Raw genomic sequence first — 24,172 nt, 5'->3', positions numbered from 1 at the left:
ATGATTTCTTCGGTTTAAATGAAGCAGAGCAATATTGTCACTTTCCAGTATCAGAAAATATCACGTGTCACCTGATCTCAGATATCAGCTGTGAAGAAATTTGCACACATTACATTTATCCACTTTATAAAATTAAACAATGCAAAGTGATTAAAAACTATAGTACCTCAGAGTTGGAAGGAACCTCAGAGATGAACCATATAGAGATTAAGGCCATCAAAGCTTCTACCTGAATAGAAATCTCTTGTAGAAGGTCTCTGATAAATGGCCATTAAGGCTTTATTTAAAGATCCCCAGTGACCACTTTTCATGGCAGGCCATTCTGCTTTTGAACAATTCTCTCCACCTACTTATAGGGCTGCTCTCTGGAGCTAAGTAAAATATGTCTAATCTTTTCCCCACAAAAATAGTCCTTCAATAGCTTCAAGACAGCTCTCCTATCCCACTTCAGTTTTCTCTTCTTCTAAATGAACATCCTTACTTCTTTTAATAGCTTATATGACATGACTTCAAGGTCCTTCATCAGCCTTGTTACCCTTTTCTGGGTATTGCCCAGTTTGCCAATGTCATTCCCAAAATGTAGTGTGTAGAACTGAACACAATATTCCAAATGTGGTATGACTAGTGGGACCTCCCTAGTCCTATATGTTGTGATTCTGTCAGCACAGGCTTAGATCAAATTAACTATTTTTTTTTAGCTATCAAGTTATACTATTGCCTCATATTGAACTCCTGATCCATTAAAATTCCTAGATTATTTTCCAATTCCTTCCCATTTTGTGTTTATACAGTAGATTTTTAAAAAAAATTAGTTTTACATTACTCTTACCTTCTATTAAATTCCATTATATTAGATTAGGCCTATCCTTTTAGCTTGTTGAATTCTACTTGGTTCCCGAATCTTTATTTCAGTTCTTTTTTCAAGCTATCTTTCCAAGCTTTGCGTCATCCACAAATTTGATAAGCATGCTATCTATTCTTTCATCTAGGTCATTGATAAAAGTGGTGAAGAGAACAGAACAAAGTGTACTCACTCCATTTGGATCATCCCTGGAGCACTACATTAAGGACCTCTCTGTCAGCATCATCTACCTGGGCCTACAGACAACTAGAGAGGAGTTTGTTGTTTTTCAATTTTCTTTGTGACCCCATTTGGGGTATTCTTGGCAGAGGTACTGGAGTGGTTTGCCATTTCCTTATCCAGCTCATTTTATAGATGAGGAAACTGAGGCAAACAGGGTTAAGTGACTTGTCCAGGTTCACACAGTTATGATGTGTCATTAAATTCGGGTCTTTCCCGACTCCAGGCCCAGTGTTCTATCCACTGAGTCACTGCCTGCCTTCAGTGACATATAGTAGGCAATTAATAAATATTTGTTGGTTGAGTAAAAAGAAAAACTATATTTTCTTCTTTGTTAATGCATTTTAACTTTATTGAAGTCCATTTTTCTATAATTAGGTTTTTAGGGGGGAAAAAAGAGGTATTTCCAAGGGCAACACTTTCACCTCTTAAAATGTATTCCTTCTGATAATGTTTTAATCTGAGCAATTTGACTGAATTCTTTCCATGATTTAATTTAAAATAGGAAAATAAGTTCTGGTCCAGAGCTTTGGGTTATTCTGCAAAAGATCTGTAATATCCCTATGAGCTCTGAACTAAAGTAAAAATGTAGCGTCATCATCATCTGATAGAGAATTGGGGCTGTAATCTTTGGGCAATATTCATGAAACTGCTGAAAATACTTTTTGTGGCCAGGAGTAATTGTAAAAAACTTAGGGCAATGCAATGTATTAGCTAAGGCCCTAGCTGTGGGGTGGGAAGATCTGAATCTGAGTCCCTAGGCTGCCACTTCTTTGCAGTATATTTTTGGTAAATCACCTAACTCTTTGAGGTCTCAATTTCATGAGATCTAAAATGAAGTGGTTAGATTAGCTGGGCTTGAATATCCCTCCTGTGACTGTGTGACTTGTGTTTCACAGGGAGCCACATCCATGATTGTGTCTACACAACAATGAAGCTGCTCTCCTTTAAAAAAAAAGTTATTGATTTAGATCCCATTTTCAGATCACCTTGTCAAATGACAGGTTTCTTGTAACAAGGTAAAACAATTAAGCAAAACTAACAATACTGTGACCTGATTTGAAGTGCATGGAACATTCCACACCAATAGCACCACTCTTACCTCTCTATTGTTTAATTTTTTTAATTAAAAGATCTATTTTCTCTCCCCCTCCATCCCATGGGGAAAAAAGAAAAAAGAAAAAAAACATATTCCTCATAAGAATTATGTATAGTCAAACAAAACAAATTTTCTCATTGGGTGTTTACAAAAATAGCTCTGTCTCATTCTGAGCTCTAAATCTAACACCTGCCTATCAGGAAGGAGATAGTATATTTCATTATTGATCCTCTGGAATCATGGATAGTCACTGTATTAATCACAGTTTTGACAGTTTATCTTTATAGTCTGATTGTATAACTTGTTCTGGTTCTGCTCATTTCACTCTTTATTATTTTATAAAAGTCTTTGCAATTGTTCATTTTTATAATATTGATGTTATTTTATAAGTCGCTTTCCTGGCTCTGCTCACTTTACTTGGCATTAAGTTCATACAAATTTTTCTAGAGGCAGCTAGGTGATGCAATGGATAAAGTATCAGACCTGGAGTAAGACCCTTACACTACCTATGTGACCCGGAGCAAGTCACTTAATCTGTTTGCCCCTGTTTCCTTATCTGTAAAATAAGGATAACAATATTGCCTACATCCCAGGGTTGTTACGAGGATCAAATGACATCATAATTGTAAAGCACTTAGTGCAGCACCTGGAGCATGGTAGGTGCTATGTAAATGTTAGTTATGATGATAATGTCTCTGAAATAATCTGTTTCTTCATTTCTTATAGCTCAATAATATTGCATCATAGTCACATGCCACAACTTTTTCACAACTGAAATCAATTGCAGAGTGCAACTATTAGAACCAGCATAAGGCATACATTTGTGTTGATTACAACAAATTTGGCCCAAAATGGAGTACTGAAGAGTTATTGCAGAATTGTTCCTTCAGGAGATAGAGTGCAAGAGAAACTTGTGTTTCTATCCATTTTTACTATGAAATTCTATTACATGATATCTAGGTCTTGGGCCGCTTTTTCCTTGCGTTGTAAGTCTGTGTTTCCTTCTACATCAGTGCCTTGGATTCTGTTCCAGGGAAGATGAGTCTGTCTACAGATGTCTACTTGTCCATAGATGTCTGTGCTAGGCTGAACTGATTCAGAAGTGGGTTCTGGTCTGGTTAGTTTACCTGAAGTTGGTACTTACTGATGAGAGAGAATGTGCTCTGAGTCTTTAATTGTGTGTCTAGCAATGAAGGGCTCAACCAGGGAAGGTATCAACAGAGGTCATTCCATTCCCCCTAAGGCTATTGATAAAGGAAACCTAATGCTAGACCACTCTGTATTCAGACACTTAGAGCTTTTGAGAATGTTCTGCTTGACATTTGCTGTCTCTTCCTAATTTTGGCTTTGTATATTACTTGATAACCCACATTTATATAGCTTTAGAGTTTATGAAATGCTTTAACCATGTTATACATTTGACCTTCATAACCACTGCATGAGTAACATGTTTTAGGTATCATCACTTGCATTTTACCAGTGATTAAAGATGTTAAGTGGCTGAGATGAACTTCTAACCCAGCTCTTGTGGTTTCAAATCTAGCACTCTTTCCACAGATCAAAGCAGCTTTTGGAGGGATTTATTTGCTTCTAAAACAAAAGCAAAATCCAACAATCTGACCCAGCAATTTAAGTATGCTATCCCTAGGTGACACTATTGAGCTGCAGCCCTATGATCTAAGTAGAATTATAGATATAGAGTTCTCTGAAATCATCTTCCTAGTCTAAACCCCTCGTATTACAGATGAGGAAACTGAGGCCAAGGGATGTGAAAGTGATTTAACCAAAGTCACATATCTCACAGTGGTATGATTTTAACCTCACTCTGCCAAATCCAGATTAAGTGCTTTTTCAATTGTATCATGCAAGAAGAGGTAGATAGGGGACAGGGTATAGGGCAAAGGATATAGTGTATAGCAGTGTTTAACTCAGCAAAGTGATTTGCATCCCTGTCCCTCTTTAAAAAATGAAAGATGCATATCAAAACAGCAAAACTTAGCTTAAAGCAGTAAATCAGGAAGTTCCTTTAAAATATGTATTTTAAAAGCCTAGATACTATAGAGATTCTCACTAATCCTTAATGTTTCACCTTGAATCTTAAGTGGTTTTGGGTGAGTTGTTCCCAGGCATCTGTGTGTCTCAGGCTGCTTAACTCTCAGTGGTTTGTTACTCGCCATGAGGGTATGAAGGAATGAAAGTGGTCAGCACCTCACAGATGTATTCTCAGTCATGGATCTACTTGAGGCAATTCAGGAATCAGTTCCTAATATTAATGTGACTGGTATAGAAAAGAAGGGAGGGGGAAGAAAGTATCATGCATTTATTAACTATTACTCTGCCAGGCACTATGCTGTGTTTAAAAAAAATTGCTAGATGCCATAATTATTCTCGTTTTAAGGTTGAGGAAACTGAGAAAAGCAGAAGTTAAATGGCTTGCCCAGGCTCACATGGTGTGAAGCCTGTTCAGAACTCAGTTCTTCCTGACTGCAGACCCAACATTCTAGCTGCCTTTGGCAATTCTCGGATTTCTTCCCATTATTCATAGTTAGAAACAGACTAACAGGGTCCCTACATAGTAGTCTATTTTCTCTCAGGAATGCACAGATTATGAGTCTTCCCTAGATCTAGATTTTGTTGTTGTTGTTGTTGTTGTTGCTGTTGTTTTTTGGCTAGGCAAGGGGGTTAAGTGACTTGCCCAGGGTCACACAGCTAGTAAGTGTTATGTGTCTGAGGCTGGATTTGAACTCAGGTCCTCCTGAATCCAGGGCTGGTGTTCTATCCACTGCACCACCTCGCTGCCCCTAGACCTAGATTTAAATGGGTAGATTCCAAGAGAGACACATCAGTACCAACTATACTTTGCATTGCATGCATTCATGACCCAACAGCTCTCTATAATTTCCATATATTAGCCATGCTAGATTCAGTGCCATATATAGTAGATGCCATGTAGAAAGAATAGAAGTATTTATATCTTGAAGTAGAATCTAAATTACAGAATTATAGGGGCTTGGGTTTTGGAGGTTCATTCCATCTCTAAGCTTCTATAATTCTGTGATTTAGATCATCAGTATTAGGGCATCCCGAAGGCATCCCCTGGACAACTGCCATCATGGGTGGGATGTGTAATTACATGCACTTCTCTCCCACTTACCTTTGCCATTTCCTTTTGGCCATCTCCAATGGTGGATTCTCAGTAATCATCCTCAGACCTCTACAGAACTTGATATTTTTGACCAACCCATATTTCTAGTAACATCAATCAATCAACAAGGAGTTTTTAAGCACATCTGCCATGTACCAGCCATTGAACTAGTTGTTGAGGTTACAAAGACAAACTTAGCCATGTGTAAAAAGGAAATGATTATTTATGGTTGTGAGTCAGAAACTCCTGTTAAATAAAACCAAAACTTGGCATGAACTCTTTTCCATCACTATTTGTGAGGGAACTCTGCCTTTGGAGTTCATCTTAATTTTTAATAATATATTCTTTACATGGTTTCTTACTAAAGTTGGGGTGGGGGGTATGTTTCCCAAAGGGTATGGGAAAGAACCAAACTCTCTTTTTGTATGAAATCATGATAAATACAAATTAAACAATTTCAAAATGAAATAGCTTAATGGTGAAAAGAAAAAAATTCTGGAGGTCAGACCCATGACCTCCCAAACCTCCATTTAAGGAGGGGGCCCAGGATAATCAGCTCCTTATTTCCCACCAGCTGTACTGCTTTAGAATTTCTTTGGGCTTCTTCATAATGCTCTCTTGACCCATATTTTCTTACCCCACCCCACCCTTTCAGCCTTTTGTGCACTGTTTTACCCCATTAGACTGTATGCCACTTGAGGGTAGGGAATGTCTTTCTTTGTATTTGCATACCTGGGGCTTAGAATAGTGTCTGACATTTAGCAGGTGCTTAATAATTGGTTATTGATTAACTGACTCATAAATATGGGGAGTGCACAGCATTTTATTTACAAAAATCCAAATTACATGTAATGCAATAATAGTATAAAAATAGCATCTTTCATTTTGTTATAAGAAATTCTAAAAGAATTTCATTTTAATTACTCATTCACTTTTAACTGTTATTACTTGAAGTTATGTTTCACACAGTTTCTTTGTACTTTTAACATATTTTGCTACGTATAAATATTAAATTCCTCTCTCCACTTTAAAGGTAAGTATTTGGGATTCTAACCCATCAAGGATAGAGCCTCCAAGCTAAGATAATTACTAGGCTACCACCTCTGTCTTTAGAGGAAGACCACCATTACTGAAACATAAAGAGGACATGAGTTTCAATGCAAAATCTGTAGCATCATGAGGACTTCTGTTTACACTTGTATTATTTTCTGAGAGCTGAGCTAATTGCTTGGGACTTCTTGCCACTTCTATTTGTACCCATGACTACCTACTAGTGCTATGGAATTAGATTTCTCTGGCCTTTTAAGCAGAGCCCTACCTAGGAATTCTGGATGCAGAGGAACGTTCAATTGGTTTATGGTATGACCACAGTTGCTAACATATGCAACATTCCCTAGCACCTCTTACTTCTCTATTTTTGAAAAAAAAATTTTTTTTTACAATTACATGTAACAGCAATCTTTAACATTTGTTGTGTTTTTTTTTTTGACTTCCAAATTCTCTCCCTACCTCCCTTCTTCCTCTTTGAGAAGGCAAGGAATTTGGTATAGATTATATACGCGAGGTTATGTAAAACATATTTCCATATTAGCCATGTTGTAAAATAAAACACAGACCAAAAAAACAAAAATAAAGAAAGCAAAAAAAAAGTACACTTTCATCTGCATTCAGACTCTATCAGTTCTTTCTATGGATGTGGAAAGCAACTTCTTTATTACAAAAAAAAACCCAGAAATTTATTTTCTTTCCCCTCTACCCCAATACTCCATTGAAGAGAAAAGAATAAAAATTCTTATAACAAATATTCATTGTCAAGCAAAATAAGTTCCCTTGTTGGCTGTATACAAAAATAGATATGTCTCCTTCTGTATGCTAAATCTCTTACCTCTCTGTTAAGAGATAGATGAAATATTTTGTGGCTGATCTTTTGGAACCATGGATAGTCATTGTATTGATTGTAATTTTAAAGCTTTCAAAGTCGTTTTTCTTTATAATGTTGTTCTTACCTAACTTGTTCTCTTGGTTATGTTCATTTCATTCTTCATCAGTTTATAAAAAGTCTTCAAAAATGTTTATTTTTATAATACTAATGTTATAGTATAAATTTTTCTTCTAGTCCTGCTTATTTCATTCTGTATCAGTTCATATGTCATTTCATGACTCTTTGAAATCATCTATTCCTTCAATTCTTGTAGAAGAACGGTATTCCATCACATTCAAATACCAGAATTTATTCAACCATTCTCCAACTGATAGATATCCTCTTGGTTTCCAGGTTTTTGCCACCACAAAAAGAGATGATATAATTTTTTTTTATTTATAAGACTTTTTCCTATTTCTTTGATTTCCTCTGGGTATAGGCCTAACAGTGGTATGGCTGGGTCAAAGGACACACAATTGCATACTATGTGGTATGCATGTCTATATCTTAAAATGTTTTCCCAAGTGAATAAATTCAAATGTTCTTTAGCCTCTTTGTTCAGTTGAGGAAGAGATGATAAAAAGACAAATGAGGATTCTGAGTGATTTTCTTCTTTAGGGTCTAGGACAGAATCCATTCCTTTTGTGAGGAGAAGGAGTGTGACTGTCATGCTTTAGGTTGCATGAACTTCTACACAGCTAACAGGTCCAGGCTTAATAGTCATTTATTTTTCTTGGGATAGTGAATAGGGCATGGAACCTCCACTCAGGAAGACTTGGATTCAAATGCTATCTAAGATGTTTATTAGCAAAAAAAAAAGATATTTATTAGCTGTGTGACATCAGTAAGTCACTTGATTGCTCTGTGACACGATTTCCTTATCTGTGAAATGATGGGGTTGGACTTGATGGCTTCTAAGGTCACTTCCAGCTCTAAATCTATAGTCCCAGCCTCAATCTATGATCATGCTGTTTGGAATGCAGTATGAAAAGCTTGATTCTGCAGACTCCTGAAGATAAGGATTGGCACATCCTCTCCCTTTCTCCTTCTTTCACTATGTCTGCCTCTCCACCAAAGTGATGAGTTAAGTCACCTTCCTTTGTCAGCCACTGCTGGGTTTGTCCTATTTAGTGAGAGCTCTGCTTGCAAACTGCTGTGGATATTCTTAATGGCATGCTTAGGGGTATTTTTATGTACAAAAGAAAAGGAGAGAGAGAGAGAGAGAGAGAGAGAGAGAGAGAGAGAGAGAGAGAGAGAGAGAGAGAGAGAGAGAGAGAGAGAAGAGAGAGAGAGAGAGAGAGAGAGAGAGAGAGAGAGAGAGAGAGAGAGAGAGAGAGAGAGAGAGAGCTCCAGTGCATATGTTAAGGATGGTATCACAAAGGACAAAGCAGGAAAACACGTTTGCACCTAAAAAGACCTTACAGTGGAAAAATCCCATGGTCTTCTGCACCCACATCTTAATAACCTTGAGAAATGTCGCTGAAAGAAATGGCTACAGGAAGCACAAAAATAATAATCTCTCAACTGTGCTGTAGTATGTTCACATGCCTATGTGCTGACTTTTAGAGGACACTTTTCTTTAAAAAAAAAAAGGAAAAGAGACAGAGAGAAGCAGAACAGAAAGAGGGAGAGAGAGGGAGAGGGAGAGAGAGAGAGAGAGAGAGAGAGAGAGAGAGAGAGAGAGAGAGAGAGAGAGAGAGAGAGAGGGAGAGGGAGAGAGAGAGGGAGAGAGAGAGGGAGAGAGAGAGAAGAAAGAAGGAAGAGAGAGAAAGAGAAGAGACAGAGAGAGACAGAGACAGAGAGGGAAAGAGAAGAAAGAAGGAAGAGAGAGAAAGAGAAGAGACAGACAGAGAGAGAGAGAGAGAGAGAGAGAGAGAGAGAGAGAGAGAGAGAGAGAGAGAGAGAGAGAGAGAGGGAGAGGAGAGAGAGAGGGGAGAGAGAGAAGAAAGAAGGAAGAGAGAAAGAGAAGAGACAGAGAGAGACAGAGACAGAGAGGGAAAGAGAAGAAAGAAGGAAGAGAGAGAAAGAGAAGAGACAGACAGAGAGAGACAGAGAGGGAGAGAGAGAGAAGAAAGGAGAGGGAAGAGAGAGACAGACAGAGAGACAGAGAGACACACACACAGAGGGAGAGAGAAACAGAGGAAGAAAGGAAATGGGAGGGAAGGAGGAAGGGAAAGAGAAGGAGAGAGCACAATGACCTTTCTGCAAGTCAGTGATAATCCAGGCTTGATTTCTGTATTACGTGCAAATGCTTTTACATAGGGAGCATCTACAACAAGCTGCCCTTGCTGTTTTAAAACAGAGGAGAAAGAAGGAATACTTAAGGAAGGAAATGGTAGCTTTCATTCCTTTTATAGAGATAAGCACCTCATTGAGAATTCTAAGGAATAAAGCTGGATCATTAGCTAAAAGATTCTTTCTCAGACCACAGACCTCACAGGAAATGCCAACCATTTGATGAATCTAACATCTGTTCCTCCCCCTCTTTGGGGGTGGGTGGAAGGAGAAAAATATCACTAGCACCCAGGAAAACCAATAGCAAACCTCCCTGCCACTTTCTCTTTCATTACCTGTACAATCTTTGGTGCATATTACTCTGGTTTAGATCCAAAGTAAAAGAAGGATTAATTTCATAAAGCTAATTTGCCTCAGTCCTTTGACCTGTTCCATAATAGGTCAAAACAAGTTGATGGAATGAACAGAAGGCCTCTGGATTTAAAAATGGAATGAGTGAAATGTAATGGACTAGATTTGGTAAGACTGGTTATTTGTTAACCAATAATTAAGTCATTAAGTGTTTTGAGGCACTACGAAGGACAAGTAGAAAGCTATTCTTTGCTTAGGGACATTGAGGACAGTATAATTCTAAAGGCCAGAGCAGTCTTTATTCTGCCTATCTGCCTGCTATGTGCTTTCCCAAATATCTGAGCCCAGTGGATGGATCAAGTAAAAGAAAGAAAGAAAGAAAGAAAGAAAGAAAGAAAGAAAGAAAGAAAGAAAGAAAGAAAGAAAGAAAGAAGGAAGGAAAGAAGGAAGGAAAGAAAGAAAAAGAAAGGGGAAGGAAGAAAGAAGGAAGAAAGAAAGAAAGAAAGAAAGAAAGAAAGAAAGAAAGAAAGAAAGAAAGAAAGAAAGAAAGAAAGAAAGAAAGAACAGTGCAGGAAGAAGGAAAGGGAAAAAAGATGTTTCATGATTTTGCCCCTTGTGAATCCTATGTCAATTGTAAGGGTGAAAATAACCAATTGGAGTGCTGTTGTTGAAACCATCCTTGCTTCTTCATTACTCTGCTTTGTTGCTAGGTATTTTTGCTTCTACTTTTTTTTCCTTTTCAGTTTTTGTAGCAAACCAGCAAAACTTCAAAGATGATTATTGTGTGAGTAAATAGCTCAGAATCCTGGCAGAAAAAAATGGGAGGGTCAATCTGGGTCTGCCATATGCTTATAGCCATTGCTGTCATATTAATCACAGTTAAAATGAAAAACGTCAACATTTTTCAGCTACAGTAGGAAGTCGAAAGGGTATATCCTTTAAATTATATCTTATTAAGCCAATAAAATCTTGAAGATCATAATGTTTGGAATGAATACCGCTGATCCTAAAGACATTTCCAAGCATCCTGTTTCAATGTGAAGCACATGCAGATGGCACAGTTAGCAACTGTATAAAGAGGTGATTCACATCTGACATCAATTTTTGCAGTGGTGTAAGTTTGACAGATGGGCCAGAGTAATGTAAAACACCAACTCTCTTATCTTCTCAACAAGATAGAGGCCAGGTACTGCTATTCAGTAAAGTCCCAAGAGGAAAGATTAGAGAGTTTCCATCTCATGACAGGGCAGATCACCTCCAACTGATTCTCCAATGCAAGTGTACTTGATTGGTGGTGGTGGAGGCTTGAATGGTGGTGGTCTCTCCATGCTACAGGAAAGAAAAAAGTGTCATTGTTTAAATCCTGACTTCAGGATGGGTGGATGAGAAGGTTAAAGCACATATTTTTTAAATGGAGAGGCAAAGAAATTAAAAACAAAAAGAAAGGTCCTATATATACTAAATTATTTAGAGAAATATTTTTTTTTGGTGATAGCAAAAGATTGGTAACAAAGTTAGGTACCCATTTATTGGAGAGTTAATTGTAGCATACAAATATGAAGGAAAGTTATTATGCCAAGAGACTATAAACATGAAGAATGTAGAGAAACATGGATTTGTATGAACTGACATGGAATAAAATAAGCACAAGAGAAGAATAATATACATAAAAGTTATAAACATGCAAAATTTTAAAACACATACATGCACAGAAGCTAGCAACTAAATTCTGGATAATTCTAACGACCAATACTGAATCCAGAGAACAAATGACTATGAACAACATATCTGGCAGGTGCAGAACGTGTGTCAAACTCATCATCTATGTGTACATCCCTGGAAAGTATACTACCAAGGGAAGTGAACTTATCCATGGCATTCAAAATTTATCCATTTGCTGTAACTGAGGGTGTGGTGCTGGCTGGCGGAGAACCTTCATGTCCTTGGTGTTAATTGGGAGGTCAATATTAGCACACACAGCAGAGAATCAACCCATACTCTACTGCATCTCAGAATCTTCATGTGAACAAAAAGTCACACAGCAACTCTCTACTTTATTCTTGGCTTGTAGCCTTTTTAAGTTAAATAACGTACCATCAATGCAATAGCTGACTATGATGTTGTTTTCGTCGTTTTTAAAGGTGTCAGAAAATAACACTGAAAATATCATGCTAAAAAGTATGGGAGCAAACACACAGCCCTGCTTCACTCCACTGGCGATGGGAAAGCATGAGAGCATCATCCATCATCCAGAACCTAGGCAAGCATGCCATCACGAAGCTGGCATAACAAGACTGATGAATTTCTCCAAGTAAACAAATTTTGCCATCATCTTCCACAAGCCCTCATGACTGACGGTATCAAAGGCCTGTGTCAGATCAGCAAATGTTGCGTACAGATCTCTGTTATTGGGCAGCAAATACCATATCAACTGCTCCTTGGTCCTTCATGAAGCCACACTGGTTCTCAAGTAGATGTCCATCTTCCAGGTGAAGGACAGCCTATTAAGAAGGACTCTGGCAAGAATCTTGATAGCAATGACTAAGAGAGAGACCTCACTGTGATTGCCACAGGACAACTTAGTATTAGTATTATAGTATGATAAAATTAATGTCAAGAAAGTTAAAGCTTTGGATGAGCTGCAGTTGGCAATAAATGCCAAGGAAACATGGAGGATGATGATGATGATGATGATGATGATTATAGTTATGCTAAGGATAAGAGAAAGATGGTAGAGTAGTTAAGACTACTGCTCAAGAAATGATGATGATAACAGATGTTGAAGAGCAGGCAGAATTATGTGATTGTCATTTTGCCTATTGGCTCACTACCAAAGAGGATAGTCTTTAAATTGGAAATAATAGGACAAAAATGGTTGATAGGGAGTATAAATCCAAAATAAGTGAATGAAAGGAAACAATAACTCTGTTAAACCATATTGAATCCAAGATAAGAAGAATAACATAGCAATAACTCATATTTACTTAATGTTTTGGGGTGGAAAGTCTTCTAACCTCTGAAGTGGAATGCAGATCTTCCTCATGATCTGAGATATCCCCTTTCTCCAGGGCCTCAGTTTTATAATGCTCGATACTCGGACAATACAGGTAGAGCAGACCAAAAATATAGAATCTCTTCGGTTGATAGACCTTACTCATAGGGTCTTCACAAAACACAAAATCTCATTGATTGACAAATAGGCTAGTGAGCAGACCTCAACAGACCTATCTTGACTTTTCAGGGGGTCCTACCAGGCTGATTAGCATACCCATGGGTTGAACTTATAAACAGATATCAAAACATCCACATGGGCGAATGGGTTGGTGGAAAGCAGGCCACAGGCCAGCAACCAGGGTCACACATTGGCCAAGTGCTCACAGTCATCTCCCCATTTTGGGCAATAGAGGGGTGACAAAAGATGGAGGGGAAACAAAAATAGCTGGGGGGGAGCTTTTCATGTAATTGAGTTACCTCCGCCATGCTGGTCTTGGTCAACATAACAAGGAAAAACAAGGTCCTCTAGTTAGCTTCCTATGATTAAACAAGTGAACTTACAATCTGCAATTTACAGCTTTGAGGCCCCCTAACAGAACTTATAATTCCTATCCCTATGGAATCATATCAAAGTGATTTATACTGATTAGAATAAAATAGAGGTTCAATAAAATAGGGGTCCAATTAAGCATCTACACCTCAGATCACTACTCCCAGATGTACTACCTTCCAGGATACTGATGGAACTTGCAGATATGATTTCTGAAGAATATATTAGTGATCTTTGAAAAATTATATAGAGTTTGAGGAGTGCTATAAGACTGGAGATTTAACAGAGTTACTCAACTGGATATTCTTGAGAAGATTGAAGGATGTCAGCTACCTGAGTTTATATTTAGGTAAACTTGGAAATGATTGACTATCCAGACCCAAAGAGAAGTGATCAGTGATCAACGACAATTGGAATGATGACTGTAATAGAATGCTCTATTTACTAGATATTTGTCTTTGGTTCTTTTCAGGATTTAAATCAATGCCTAGGATGAAGACATTTATGGCAATCTTATCAAACTTATGCAGCTAGATCCCAATTAGTACAATTTATGAATCTCAAGAAATGGTCACTCATTCAAATTCACACTTAAAATTTCTATCACGCTGGAACCTATTATCATATTTTACACAGTTATAACCTCATATGGTGTGAATATGAATGTATGCTACCACTTCAGGGTATTAATTATTCACAGAGATTCAACCTATCTGCATATGACATTATAATAGCTAGCATTTATATAGCTCTTAAATGTTTACAAAACACTTTACATATTTGATATCTCATTTGATACTCACAAAAGCCCTGTGAGGCAGGTGATATTACAACCCCCATTTTATAGATGATAAAATTGAAGCTAAATGAGTTGCCCAGGGACACACAGCTAGTATATGTCTGAGGTAGGATTCCACTGCAGGTCTGCCTGACCCCAAGTCTCGTTTTGTATCTGATGTGCCAACTAGGAGGAATAGCTAACAAGCTACATGACAAAATGTGGGTCTTAATAGACTTCAGTAGTAAATTACAACAGATCACAATATAATATGATAAAATCTGATAGGGAGAAAAGTAAAAGCATACAATTAGATTAAAGTAAAAATAAACTAGACAATATAGGATAGGAAAAGCATGACTCATTAATATGGGGGAAAAATCTGGGACTTTTAATGGCCTGCAAATTTTAAATGATTCAAGAATGTGACATGGAAGTCAGAAAAGTCAATGTGATCTTTATTTTTTTTTTCCTTTTTTGGTGAGGCAATTGGGGTTAAGCGACTTGCCCAGGGTCACACAGCTAGTAAGTGTTATGTGTCTGAGGCCGGATTTGAACTCAGGTCCTCTTGACTCCAGGGCTGGTGCTCTATCCACTGTGCCACCTAGCTGCCCCTGGCAGTTTTCAAGAAGACCAATTATCAGGGATTCTGTAGAGATCATTGCTGTTCTAGCATGGCTCAGACTAGAGGACCTATGAGTCATCTGACCCTAATCTTCTGGACTTCTATGGTCCTCTAACCTTCTATGACCACTCCCTCAACATAACGTGGCATCAGAGTGAGACTTCAGTAACAGAGGGATAGATGCCACTTTATTCTGGACAGGACAATCAATAATACTTTTCACTGAGGCTTTGTAGTTCTGAAAAACCACTTTCACAAATACGCTCTTACTTGATCCTCACAACACTGTGAGACAGGCAATGATTATCGTCTCTATTTTATAAATTACAGAACTGAGGCTCAGTAAGTTCCAATGATTTCCTCAAGGTGGTTAGTCAGTTATTAGATGGCAATAGTTGGCATTGAACCTAGGTTTTGGGATTATGCTTGCTTTACAACTGTGTAAAAAAAATCCTTTGAGATCTTATGAGAAAAAGAATGTTATATAAATGTGGAGCATCATCTCCTCTCACCGTAACAGATGATATGGAAGGACTTTCATATGCATTAACTAATTTGAGCTAATTGTGGGTTATTTTTCAAACTAATATGAGCTTTTTATTCAGAAAAGTAGAATTTATATTACAGAGTACTATCATCAATGAGCTGCTATTACTGATGATGGTAATGGTGATAGGTGCTATGAACACTGATAAATATAACTAGGAATTCTGGTACCTTGGGAAAAGTCAGTTGAGTTGGGGGTATGAAGAAGCCTCTAAGGTAAGAGTTCTTAACTTGATTTCTTTCATGGATCCCTTTGGCAATCTAGTGAAAGTTGTGGACCCCCTCTCAAAAGAAAGTTTTTAAATAATTTAAGGAAATGTTAAATTTCATTTAGAGGTGAGCAGAAATAATGATGTAATTACTTCCTCAGACAATTTCACAGACCCCCTGGCATCTGTCCACTGAGAGAATATAGGTTAAGAACCTGTGGTCTAGGGGCAGCTAGGTGGCACAGTGGATAGAGCACCGGCCCTGAAGTCAGGAGGACCTGAGTTCAAATCCGGCCTCAGACCAAACACTTGACCCTTACTAGCTGTGTGACGCTGGGCAAGTCACTTAACCCCAATTGCCTAAAAACTAAAAAAAAAAAAAGAACCTATGGTCTAAAGCATAGGTGTCAAACACATAGCCTGAGCCTACATGTAGCCCAGAACATTGCCACAATTAAATTACAAAGTAATTGGGAAATATTTAACAAAATAAAGAAAAATACAATAGAACATAAGTAATAGTAGTATGCGGTTTTCTAAGTCAATATGTGCCCACAAAGATCTTTATGTACTGTTTAGTGGCCCCTTTTATATTTGAGTTTGACACCACTGACCTAAGGTATAACCATTTCCATGTGTGGTTGAGGTAGACTGCTAGTCTGGAAATAGAGATTGTGAGATTTGAACAGTTTGAAGAACTGGAATGTCTTTTTTGGGATGGGGGAGAAGACTGTGATCCAGGTACTGAACTTAATGGAGAGGAGACAACATCCTAGAATTCCATAGATGATAGCTACAAGGGTCCAGAATTTAAGGGAGAAGTGGCTGCTGAATGATGTTGGCAGAAGAAAGGGCTGAATAAGAAAGGGTTGGGAGTGGTGAGCAAGGAGTATGTCAACTTCTGGTCTTGTGTGTAAGGCGTGTTAGAGAAGGAACAGTTAGTTTAGGAAAGGGTGCCAAGAGATAATATTTCTTGAGAAGAGAGCTAGATTTTAATGAGGAAGGTGAAAGGAATATGAGCAAAAAAAGTCTGAGATGAAGAGGATTTTGTTAACTAAAGAGGATGGTTCCCAGGGAGCACAGGAGGAGGGTAGGAACTGAGTAGGATGAGGATAGTGACTGTCTACTTCATTTGCCTTCACTGCTAATCTTTGTCCCCCTCTTGATCCCGAACTGATGTTATTTATCACAAGGAGTTTCAGGTGAGGGAAATAATAACTATGAGAACCTGTAGGAGTGAGAGCCTGGAGACCTGGTGAAGGCATGTGCACTCTGTGAAAGAAATATACCTCCCCTTCCCCCATGTTAGTGCCCAGGAAAGAGCCCTGACTACCTGGTGTTATTTATGCCTCCATGTGTATAGCACTGGGCAGCTAGAAGGTAAATAGAAATCGAGGCCACAGGTTGCCCACTCCTGAAAGCCCAATCCTCTCATTTTACTGATGAAAAAACTGAGTCCCACAGAGATTAAGTAACATGCTCAAGGTCACACAGGAAGCAAGGGTCAGAGGTTGGATACTGAGCCCCAGTGCTCCGAATCCAAAGGCAGTGTTCTTCAGTCTGGATCTCTAATAACTGGCAAAGAAGGCTGTAGGGTCTTTGGAAAGTGTCCCTCTCCCCCCCAAACATAAGGATAAAAGTAAAAGCTCACATGTTGATATTGCTTGAAGTTTTGCAGGGCACTCTCTAAATGTTATATGATTCTGGAGGGTAAGTATTCTTATGATCACTATTTTGTGAATGAGGAAATAGTTTTAGCGGCTTGCTAAGGGCCGCCCAACTAGTAGGTGCGTCTGAAGCAGGATTTGAACCCAAGCCCTACCTCCAAGTTCTGCTCTCTAGCCAATATGCCATGAAGTATCTCTTCAAGTATAGAAGAGGACATATAAATCCTTCACCCTTTCTCCACCTCCCCCCCCCACATCTTTTAAAAAATATCCCCTAAAAGCCTATTTTGTTGAAAAAATGCTGGAAATTTTTCTTGAAATTACTTTCTCCCCTAATTTCACACTTCGACATCCAGGCCCAGCTGGGCCTAGACTGTTCAGAGATGCATGAAAATGAAAAATAATGAAGATTTAAAAGAAAACCCAGTTTAGGTTTTGGATAGAGGTGAGGTTCATTTCTCGTTTCATGCACACTGATTTGTTCAGCCTGAATGAATGACTGCTAAGACTTGGCCAAGTAAATGAAGAACAGTCTTAGGAGACTGTGTGGGATAGCGGAACACGAGCCAGGCTTAGCATTAGCACACTTAGGTTCAGATCCCAGCTCTGACCCTTAGTGATTGCACTGTCCTGGCTAAGTCTCTGAGTTGTGTTGCGTCATCTCTGTATCTGTGAAAGGAGGACTTTCAGTTTCCACTGTTAATCACGTTGTGAAGGAGATTCTTTGTACTAGGGCTAGTAATTATTGGTTGTGGCATAGAGAAGAAAGAACTGGGTCTAAAGACAGGGGAACTAGGTTCAATTTCTTCTAATTTGACATTGGGCAATTCATTCATCTTTCTGGGCCACTATTATCTCAACTGTGAAAGAAAGTTGGGCATGGGGAGACGGGCTAGACTTGATGATACCTAAGGTTGCTTCTAACTCTAAATAGATTCCTTTATTCCTGGCTTTGTGACTGGGAAATTTATATTGTTTCTCTGTGTTTCAGGGTTTTTTTTTTTCCATTAATAAAATGGGGAGCTTGGTGGCACAGTAGATAGAGTGATAGGCCTGAAGTCAGGAAAACTCATCTTCCTGAGTTCAAATCTGGCCTCAGACACTATCTAGCTGTGTGACCCTGGGCAAGTCACTTAACCCTGTTTGCCTCCCTTTCCTCACCTGTAAAATGAGTTGGAGAATGAAATAGCAAACCGCTCTAGTATTTTTGCCAAAAAAAAAAACCCAAAATAGGGTCACGAAGAGTTGAACATGACTGAAACAATTGAACAAAAATAACATCAGCAAAATACTCCATTGAGTGTAAACTTAAAAGAATCTTGAAAATAGAAAGTGAAAAGTACTACCACCCTCCACCTATGAACAAGCTTCTTCCCCATTTCCTGATAGAGTACTCACATTTCCGTCCAGTACTGACACCACTTTCTTATTCCAAGGCCAAATAGAAAGACGCATATAAAAAGCAAACCTGCCACAATCACTGGCCAGGACATTCCTCTCTTCGTCTTATTAGACGCAGTACCTGAGGAAGACATACAGACACATCATCTTCGATGTTTGAGGTGACTCAGAAGATTCTCCAGTGGGAAACATGAAAATAAGATGTTTTCTCTGGCTGCTCTTCAATTTTATTTTTCCATTAGGACAATGGAGTAATACTCCATTTGATTCTAGTCAAGAAAGTTTAAAGCATGAGCAAGGCACTGGGCAGATATGAAGGCAAATAAGGGGAAGAACTTGACTTTAAAGGTCTTATCATAAAGGAGATGAATCTCACATGTCTTCAAAGAGCTGTGATTTTCTTAGCGTCCTTCTGCATTCCATTAAGACAGATCCAGACCCCTTTCTGCCTCTGTTGACAGTGTGATCCTGGACAAGTCACTTAACCCTGTTTGCCTCAGTTTTCTCATCTGTTAAATGAGCTGAAGAAGGAAATGCAAACCACTCCAGGATTTTTGCCAAGAAAACCCCAAATGGAGTCATGAAGAGCTGAACACGAATGAAATGACTAAACAATAAGATAGTCTTCAGGAATGGCTGTAGTTAGGGGCATTGAGATAACAGACGTAAAGTCAGTCAATCAAGAAACATTAAGCACCTACTATGTGCGAGGCACTGTGATGAGTTCTGAAGATACCAAAAAAAAAAAAAGGCAAAATGAGTACACGTAGGGCATTCACAGTCTAATGGGAGACAAGACATACAAAAGGAAACAGAAAAGCAATGGGTGGGAAATGAAGACTTAGCTGATCTGAGCTCTCTCCTTAAATAAAGGCTCTGGGAAGAGAGTTCTCTGTCCTCCAATCCCAGGGAGGTAGGAGCCCCCAGAACAAAGGGTAATGAGGAGGTGTGAGGTCTAGGGATGAAGCCATCTTGCAGGACAAAGAGGTTCTGGGGCATGATGAAGTCCAGAGGAGTGCACTTTGCAAATCTTATAACACTATATAATGCCTATTGCCATCCTCCCACTTCCCTTTCCACTCTCTTTCCTCCTCTTTTTCTTCCCCCTCTTCTTTCTCCTCCTTCTCCTCTCCTTCTTTCTCTTCTCTTCATTATCCTCCTCCTCTTCTTCCTCCTTCATTTTCCTCTTTCTTTTCCTCCTCCTCTTTTTTTCTCCTCTTTTCCTCCTTTCTCTTCCTCTTCTTCCTCCTTTTTTCCTGCTCTTCTTCCTCTTTTTCTTCCTTTCTCCTCCTCTTCTTCCTCCTCCTCCTCCTCTTCGTTTTCTTCCTCCTTCCTTCTCCTCCTCTTCCTCCTCATTATTTATTACCCTACAGTTACCAGACTGCCAGTCTGGTGATAACTTCATTAAGCTCTTGCTGAGCTCAAACAAGATTTATAGAATAAAACAGGGGTATGCTGGCAAATGTTCAAACACTTAGGCTCTCCAGGGGGGGAAAAGTATGTACAAAACTTTTAAGTTTAATCTTCATTATTAACATTTCCTTAAGTCTAGACAATCAACAAAGCAATGAATCAAGTCTTGATTTGTAGCAATTGCTGATTCCTGAGGTGTAAATGCTCACACTAAAGTTTTCACAATTAGCTCTCAAGTCAATTAGAGCTGACTTGAACCCAACCTTAGCTATGGCTGAAAATTGTGCTTCGCTGTTTTTATCTAGGGTAGGCCTCAAGACAACAGGCATGCACATTCCAGTGCCAGGCCTGTGTGTACTAGAGCAGAAATGTCTACCTCTTAAAATCTCTAGCTTCTTTTAAACCACAGCTTGAGTTCTGCCTCCATCAGGAAGTTCTACTGATTTCCTCAGTTGCTAGTACTCTCTGCCTCCTGAAATGACATCCTGATCATCTGTACAATAACTTCAGAAAGAACGATTAAAACAACAACAACAAAGAGAAATTAAAAAATGGACGTCTTATAACAATAATGGCCAAGCTTGGAGTTGGTAAAGAGTTCAGAAAATGCATCTCCCTTCCTACTCTGCAAAGATGTAAGACTGTGGGTGTATAAATAGCACAAATATTATCAAGACATAGTTGACATCTTTGTTAGCTTTGTTAAATTTTTCGTTTTCTCCTTTTAAGATCTTTGTTATAAGGGATAGTTTGCTGTATAGAAGAGTGGGTCTTCACTTGGAGATATATGCATATATGCATACATATATGTATATACGCATACACACATATACACACATACGTATGTGCATATTCATATATACATATGCACATGTGTGTATATACAAGCATGTATACACGTGTATATATACACATGCATGCACACACGCATACACACACATATATATGTACTGAGTTCATCTTTCATATACATATTATATATACACATACCACACGCATATATCCAAGTGAGTAAGGACCCACTATTCTATACAGCAAACTATCCCTTATAACAAAGATATATGTGTTACATGTGTATATATGATACATTATATATAAGTATATGATATATGTGAAATATATGCTTGGAAATATATGAAATATTATACTCAAATAGATGAATGTGTATATATATATATATATATATATACTTATATATATACACACACACAATAAAATAATATATTCTTGGAAATCAAGGTAGTATGAAAATGAAGCATTAATTAAATTAGATTATTTTAAAAATAAATTGCTTTCAATAGCTTTGTGAGTTCTTCTACTTAACCACCTGTGTACATATGCTGTGTTTCTACTACCCCACCTCCAGTACAATTTAAACTGCTTGAAGGCAGAGAATGTTTGTGTTTTGATTCCCTATGTTTTACTTAATATCTGTTACATAGTAAGCTCTCCATAAATATTTATCAAATTAATTTGAATGATAAATAAATAGGAATGGGGCTTTGGGTTCTGAGACATGATAGATCACTTCTAAATAGAACAATTTCATGGAAGATAGGGAGATTTCAGGAAAGAGTGGTATTTGAGCTGGGTCTTGAAAGATAGGAAGATTTAAAAAATCAGGGGTGGGAGCAGGGCAGCCTGGGAGCAATAAAATGTATAGTCAAGTAATGGTGGATGGAAGAAGATAAGATGGCTTGGAGAAGAGTGAGTAGTATAATTCAGCCTTCAGACAGAAGACTTGAAAGAGAAATGTGAAATCAAGGCAGAAAGGTATTGATTGAGGTTAGAGGAGCTTTAAAGATCCTGTCTAAGAATGCCATAATTAAGGATGAAACGTGACCAAAATTAATGACCCAGCTCTGACAAATATTACCACTAGTAAAGACTTCCTGATCTTTCAGGATGTCCTGAATATCTTCTATTGTCATTATTAGGAGAAAGGTCATAAGTGGTTTAAGAACTTGAAAAGTCCAATAGACATCCTATCGACTACAAGTGAAAGATCTCCTGAGATCCAAAAACTACTGTTCTAGGCAAGATTTTTTCCCAGTCATTTCTTAGTTATCCAGGGTCTCATTACCTCAGGTAAAATAATCTAACCCAGGGGTTCTTAACCTTTTTTGTGTGTGTGTCCTAGACATCTTTGACAGTTTGTATAAATTTATGGATCCCTTCTCAGTATAAAATAATTTAAATACAAAAAAACCCAAAATATATAGCATTACAAAGGAAACCAATTGGGTATATTGAAATGCAGCTATTGAAATACATAAAAATTTCATAGAACTCAAATGAAAAATTCCTGAATTCTGAGGGGCCAAGAGACCCCCTCCTTCTGCCCAACCTTTAGCTGATTTCACAAAGGAAGAAGGAAAGGTTAAAAAAAAAACTGAAGCAATTATTTTTTGCTTCTTGCTGTGACCTGGGAATCAACATATTCCCCTGGCTAGCACAGCATCTGGCATATGAGAGATGAGAAGTCTTTAGATTATCTGTGGGTTTCATTTATCCATTTATCCTTACACACATTTTTAAAACAATTGTTTATCTTAAACCTACACTTTCAGCTAAAAGTGAAAAAAGAACTTTCAAGTAAATGATGTAGTAATAGAGGGCAGTGTAATTGTCACATTGTGAGTTTTCTTCCATAAGACTAAAGACACAGGAGAGAAAACTGCCTATCTCTAGCAATATGAGGGTATATAGCATAAAGTAAAGGGGATTGTTTAGAATAAGAGACTTTTTAAAGCTATGAGGGGCATTAGACACCATCTAGTCTAGCTCCATCATTTTAGATGTGAGGTAATTGAGAGCCTTAAAGGTGAAGGATTCACACAAGATCACATAGCCACTTACTAGCTGGGCATTGGAGAAGATGATTAATGTTTATAATTTCTAGTTAATTTGTATTATATTACTGACTCAACAATATAATTGGAGCAAAAAAGAAAAATCAGAATCTGAATTTTCTTTAGTTATTTTTTTCTGGATTGTAAGTTCTAGGAAGGCAGAGAATGGGACTTTATATTTCTTTCATAACCCCCCCCCAGTGTTTTATCAAGGTACAATACATAGAATAAAGGTTAAATAATTACATACTGAATACACAGAATTTAAAAAAAATAGATCCTCAAATCTTCTCTCTAATCCATGAACCACTTGCCAGTTGTTACTACTGAGAGCTAGGTGGTGCAGTAGTAGAGTGCTAGACTGGGAGACAGGAAAATTCCTCTTCGTGGGTTCAAATCTGGTGTTAGACTCTTTTACTAGCTGTGTGACCTTGGGCAAGTCATTTAGGCTTCTTTGACTCAGTTTCCTTATCTATAAAATGAGCTGGAGAAGGAAAAGGCAAACCACTTCAGTTTCTTTGCCAAGAAAGCTCCAAATAGGGTCATGAAGAGTTGGAAACAACATCAGTAAGGAGACATAGCTTGTCTTCACCATTACTGGAAGAAAACTGGTTCTTTTCAAACTCTGAAGTCTACCACCATAGTATACCACAGTGAAGATAATTTACTGGAGAGTTTAAATAGCCCAGTCAGGAGTTAATGAAGAGGAAGTATTCTAGCCTTACCCTGTTCTCAGCTTTGGAATTATCTTTGCTTCTCTCACCCTCAGATCTCATAGCAAATAGGTTGGCAAGCCTTGTTGGTCTTCCCTTTACAATGTGTGTTGTGTTTATCCTTTTCTCTCTACTCTCATAGATTCTACCCTGTAGCTCATGATTTCATTGCTTTTTGTCTATATTATTGAAGTAGCTTCCTAAATGGTCTTTTTGCCATCAGTCTTTCTACTCTCCAAGCTTCCAAACTCATATTGTCAAAACACTCTCTTACTCAAAATTATTAATAACTAACATTCTACTGACACTAAGAAAAAATACAAACTTCTCTCTATTTGGCATTTAAATCCCTGCACCGCCCCCCCCCCCAATCAGGCTTCCATTTACCTTTCAATTACTGCCCTTCCCACATTTTTCATTCTAGTAAAATTGGCTTGTCATCTGTTTCTGTATTTATTATATCATATTATAGTGCAGCATAGCATAGCACAGCATAGTATAGTATGGTATGGTATGGTACAGTATAATACAGTAGAGTAGAGTAGAGTAGGGTATGGTATGGTATGGTATGGTATGGTATGGTATGGTATAG

The 24,172-nt window shown here is 38.1% G+C and overlaps 1 protein-coding gene across 5 annotated transcripts in view; it reads right to left on the bottom strand.

Annotated features, from left to right (window-relative positions):
• Positions 1-9,184: 9,184 nt before the first annotated feature.
• The window catches only part of CD96 (CD96 molecule), a 102,496-nt gene continuing 87,508 nt past the window's right edge, over positions 9,185-24,172 (bottom strand). For 4 of the 5 annotated variants that reach the window (XM_078146703.1, XM_078146702.1, XM_078146701.1 and 1 more), the window contains 2 exons: positions 18,600-18,723; positions 9,185-11,161 (listed from right to left, as the gene is read on the bottom strand). In XM_078146703.1, coding sequence (XP_078002829.1) covers positions 11,053-11,161; positions 18,600-18,723 — 233 coding nt within the window. In that variant the 3' untranslated portion in view covers positions 9,185-11,052. The remainder of the gene's footprint in view (positions 11,162-18,599; positions 18,724-24,172) is intronic. The other variant, XM_078146704.1, reaches the window with a different exon arrangement.

The sequence above is a fragment of the Phascolarctos cinereus genome, unplaced genomic scaffold, assembly GCF_003287225.1.
Source record: "Phascolarctos cinereus isolate Bilbo 61053 unplaced genomic scaffold, phaCin_HiC Scaffold_726;HRSCAF=1367, whole genome shotgun sequence".
NCBI lineage: Eukaryota > Metazoa > Chordata > Mammalia > Diprotodontia > Phascolarctidae > Phascolarctos > Phascolarctos cinereus.
Note: the sequence above shows the minus strand (reverse complement) of the source record. Positions and strands in the feature narration are given on the sequence as shown.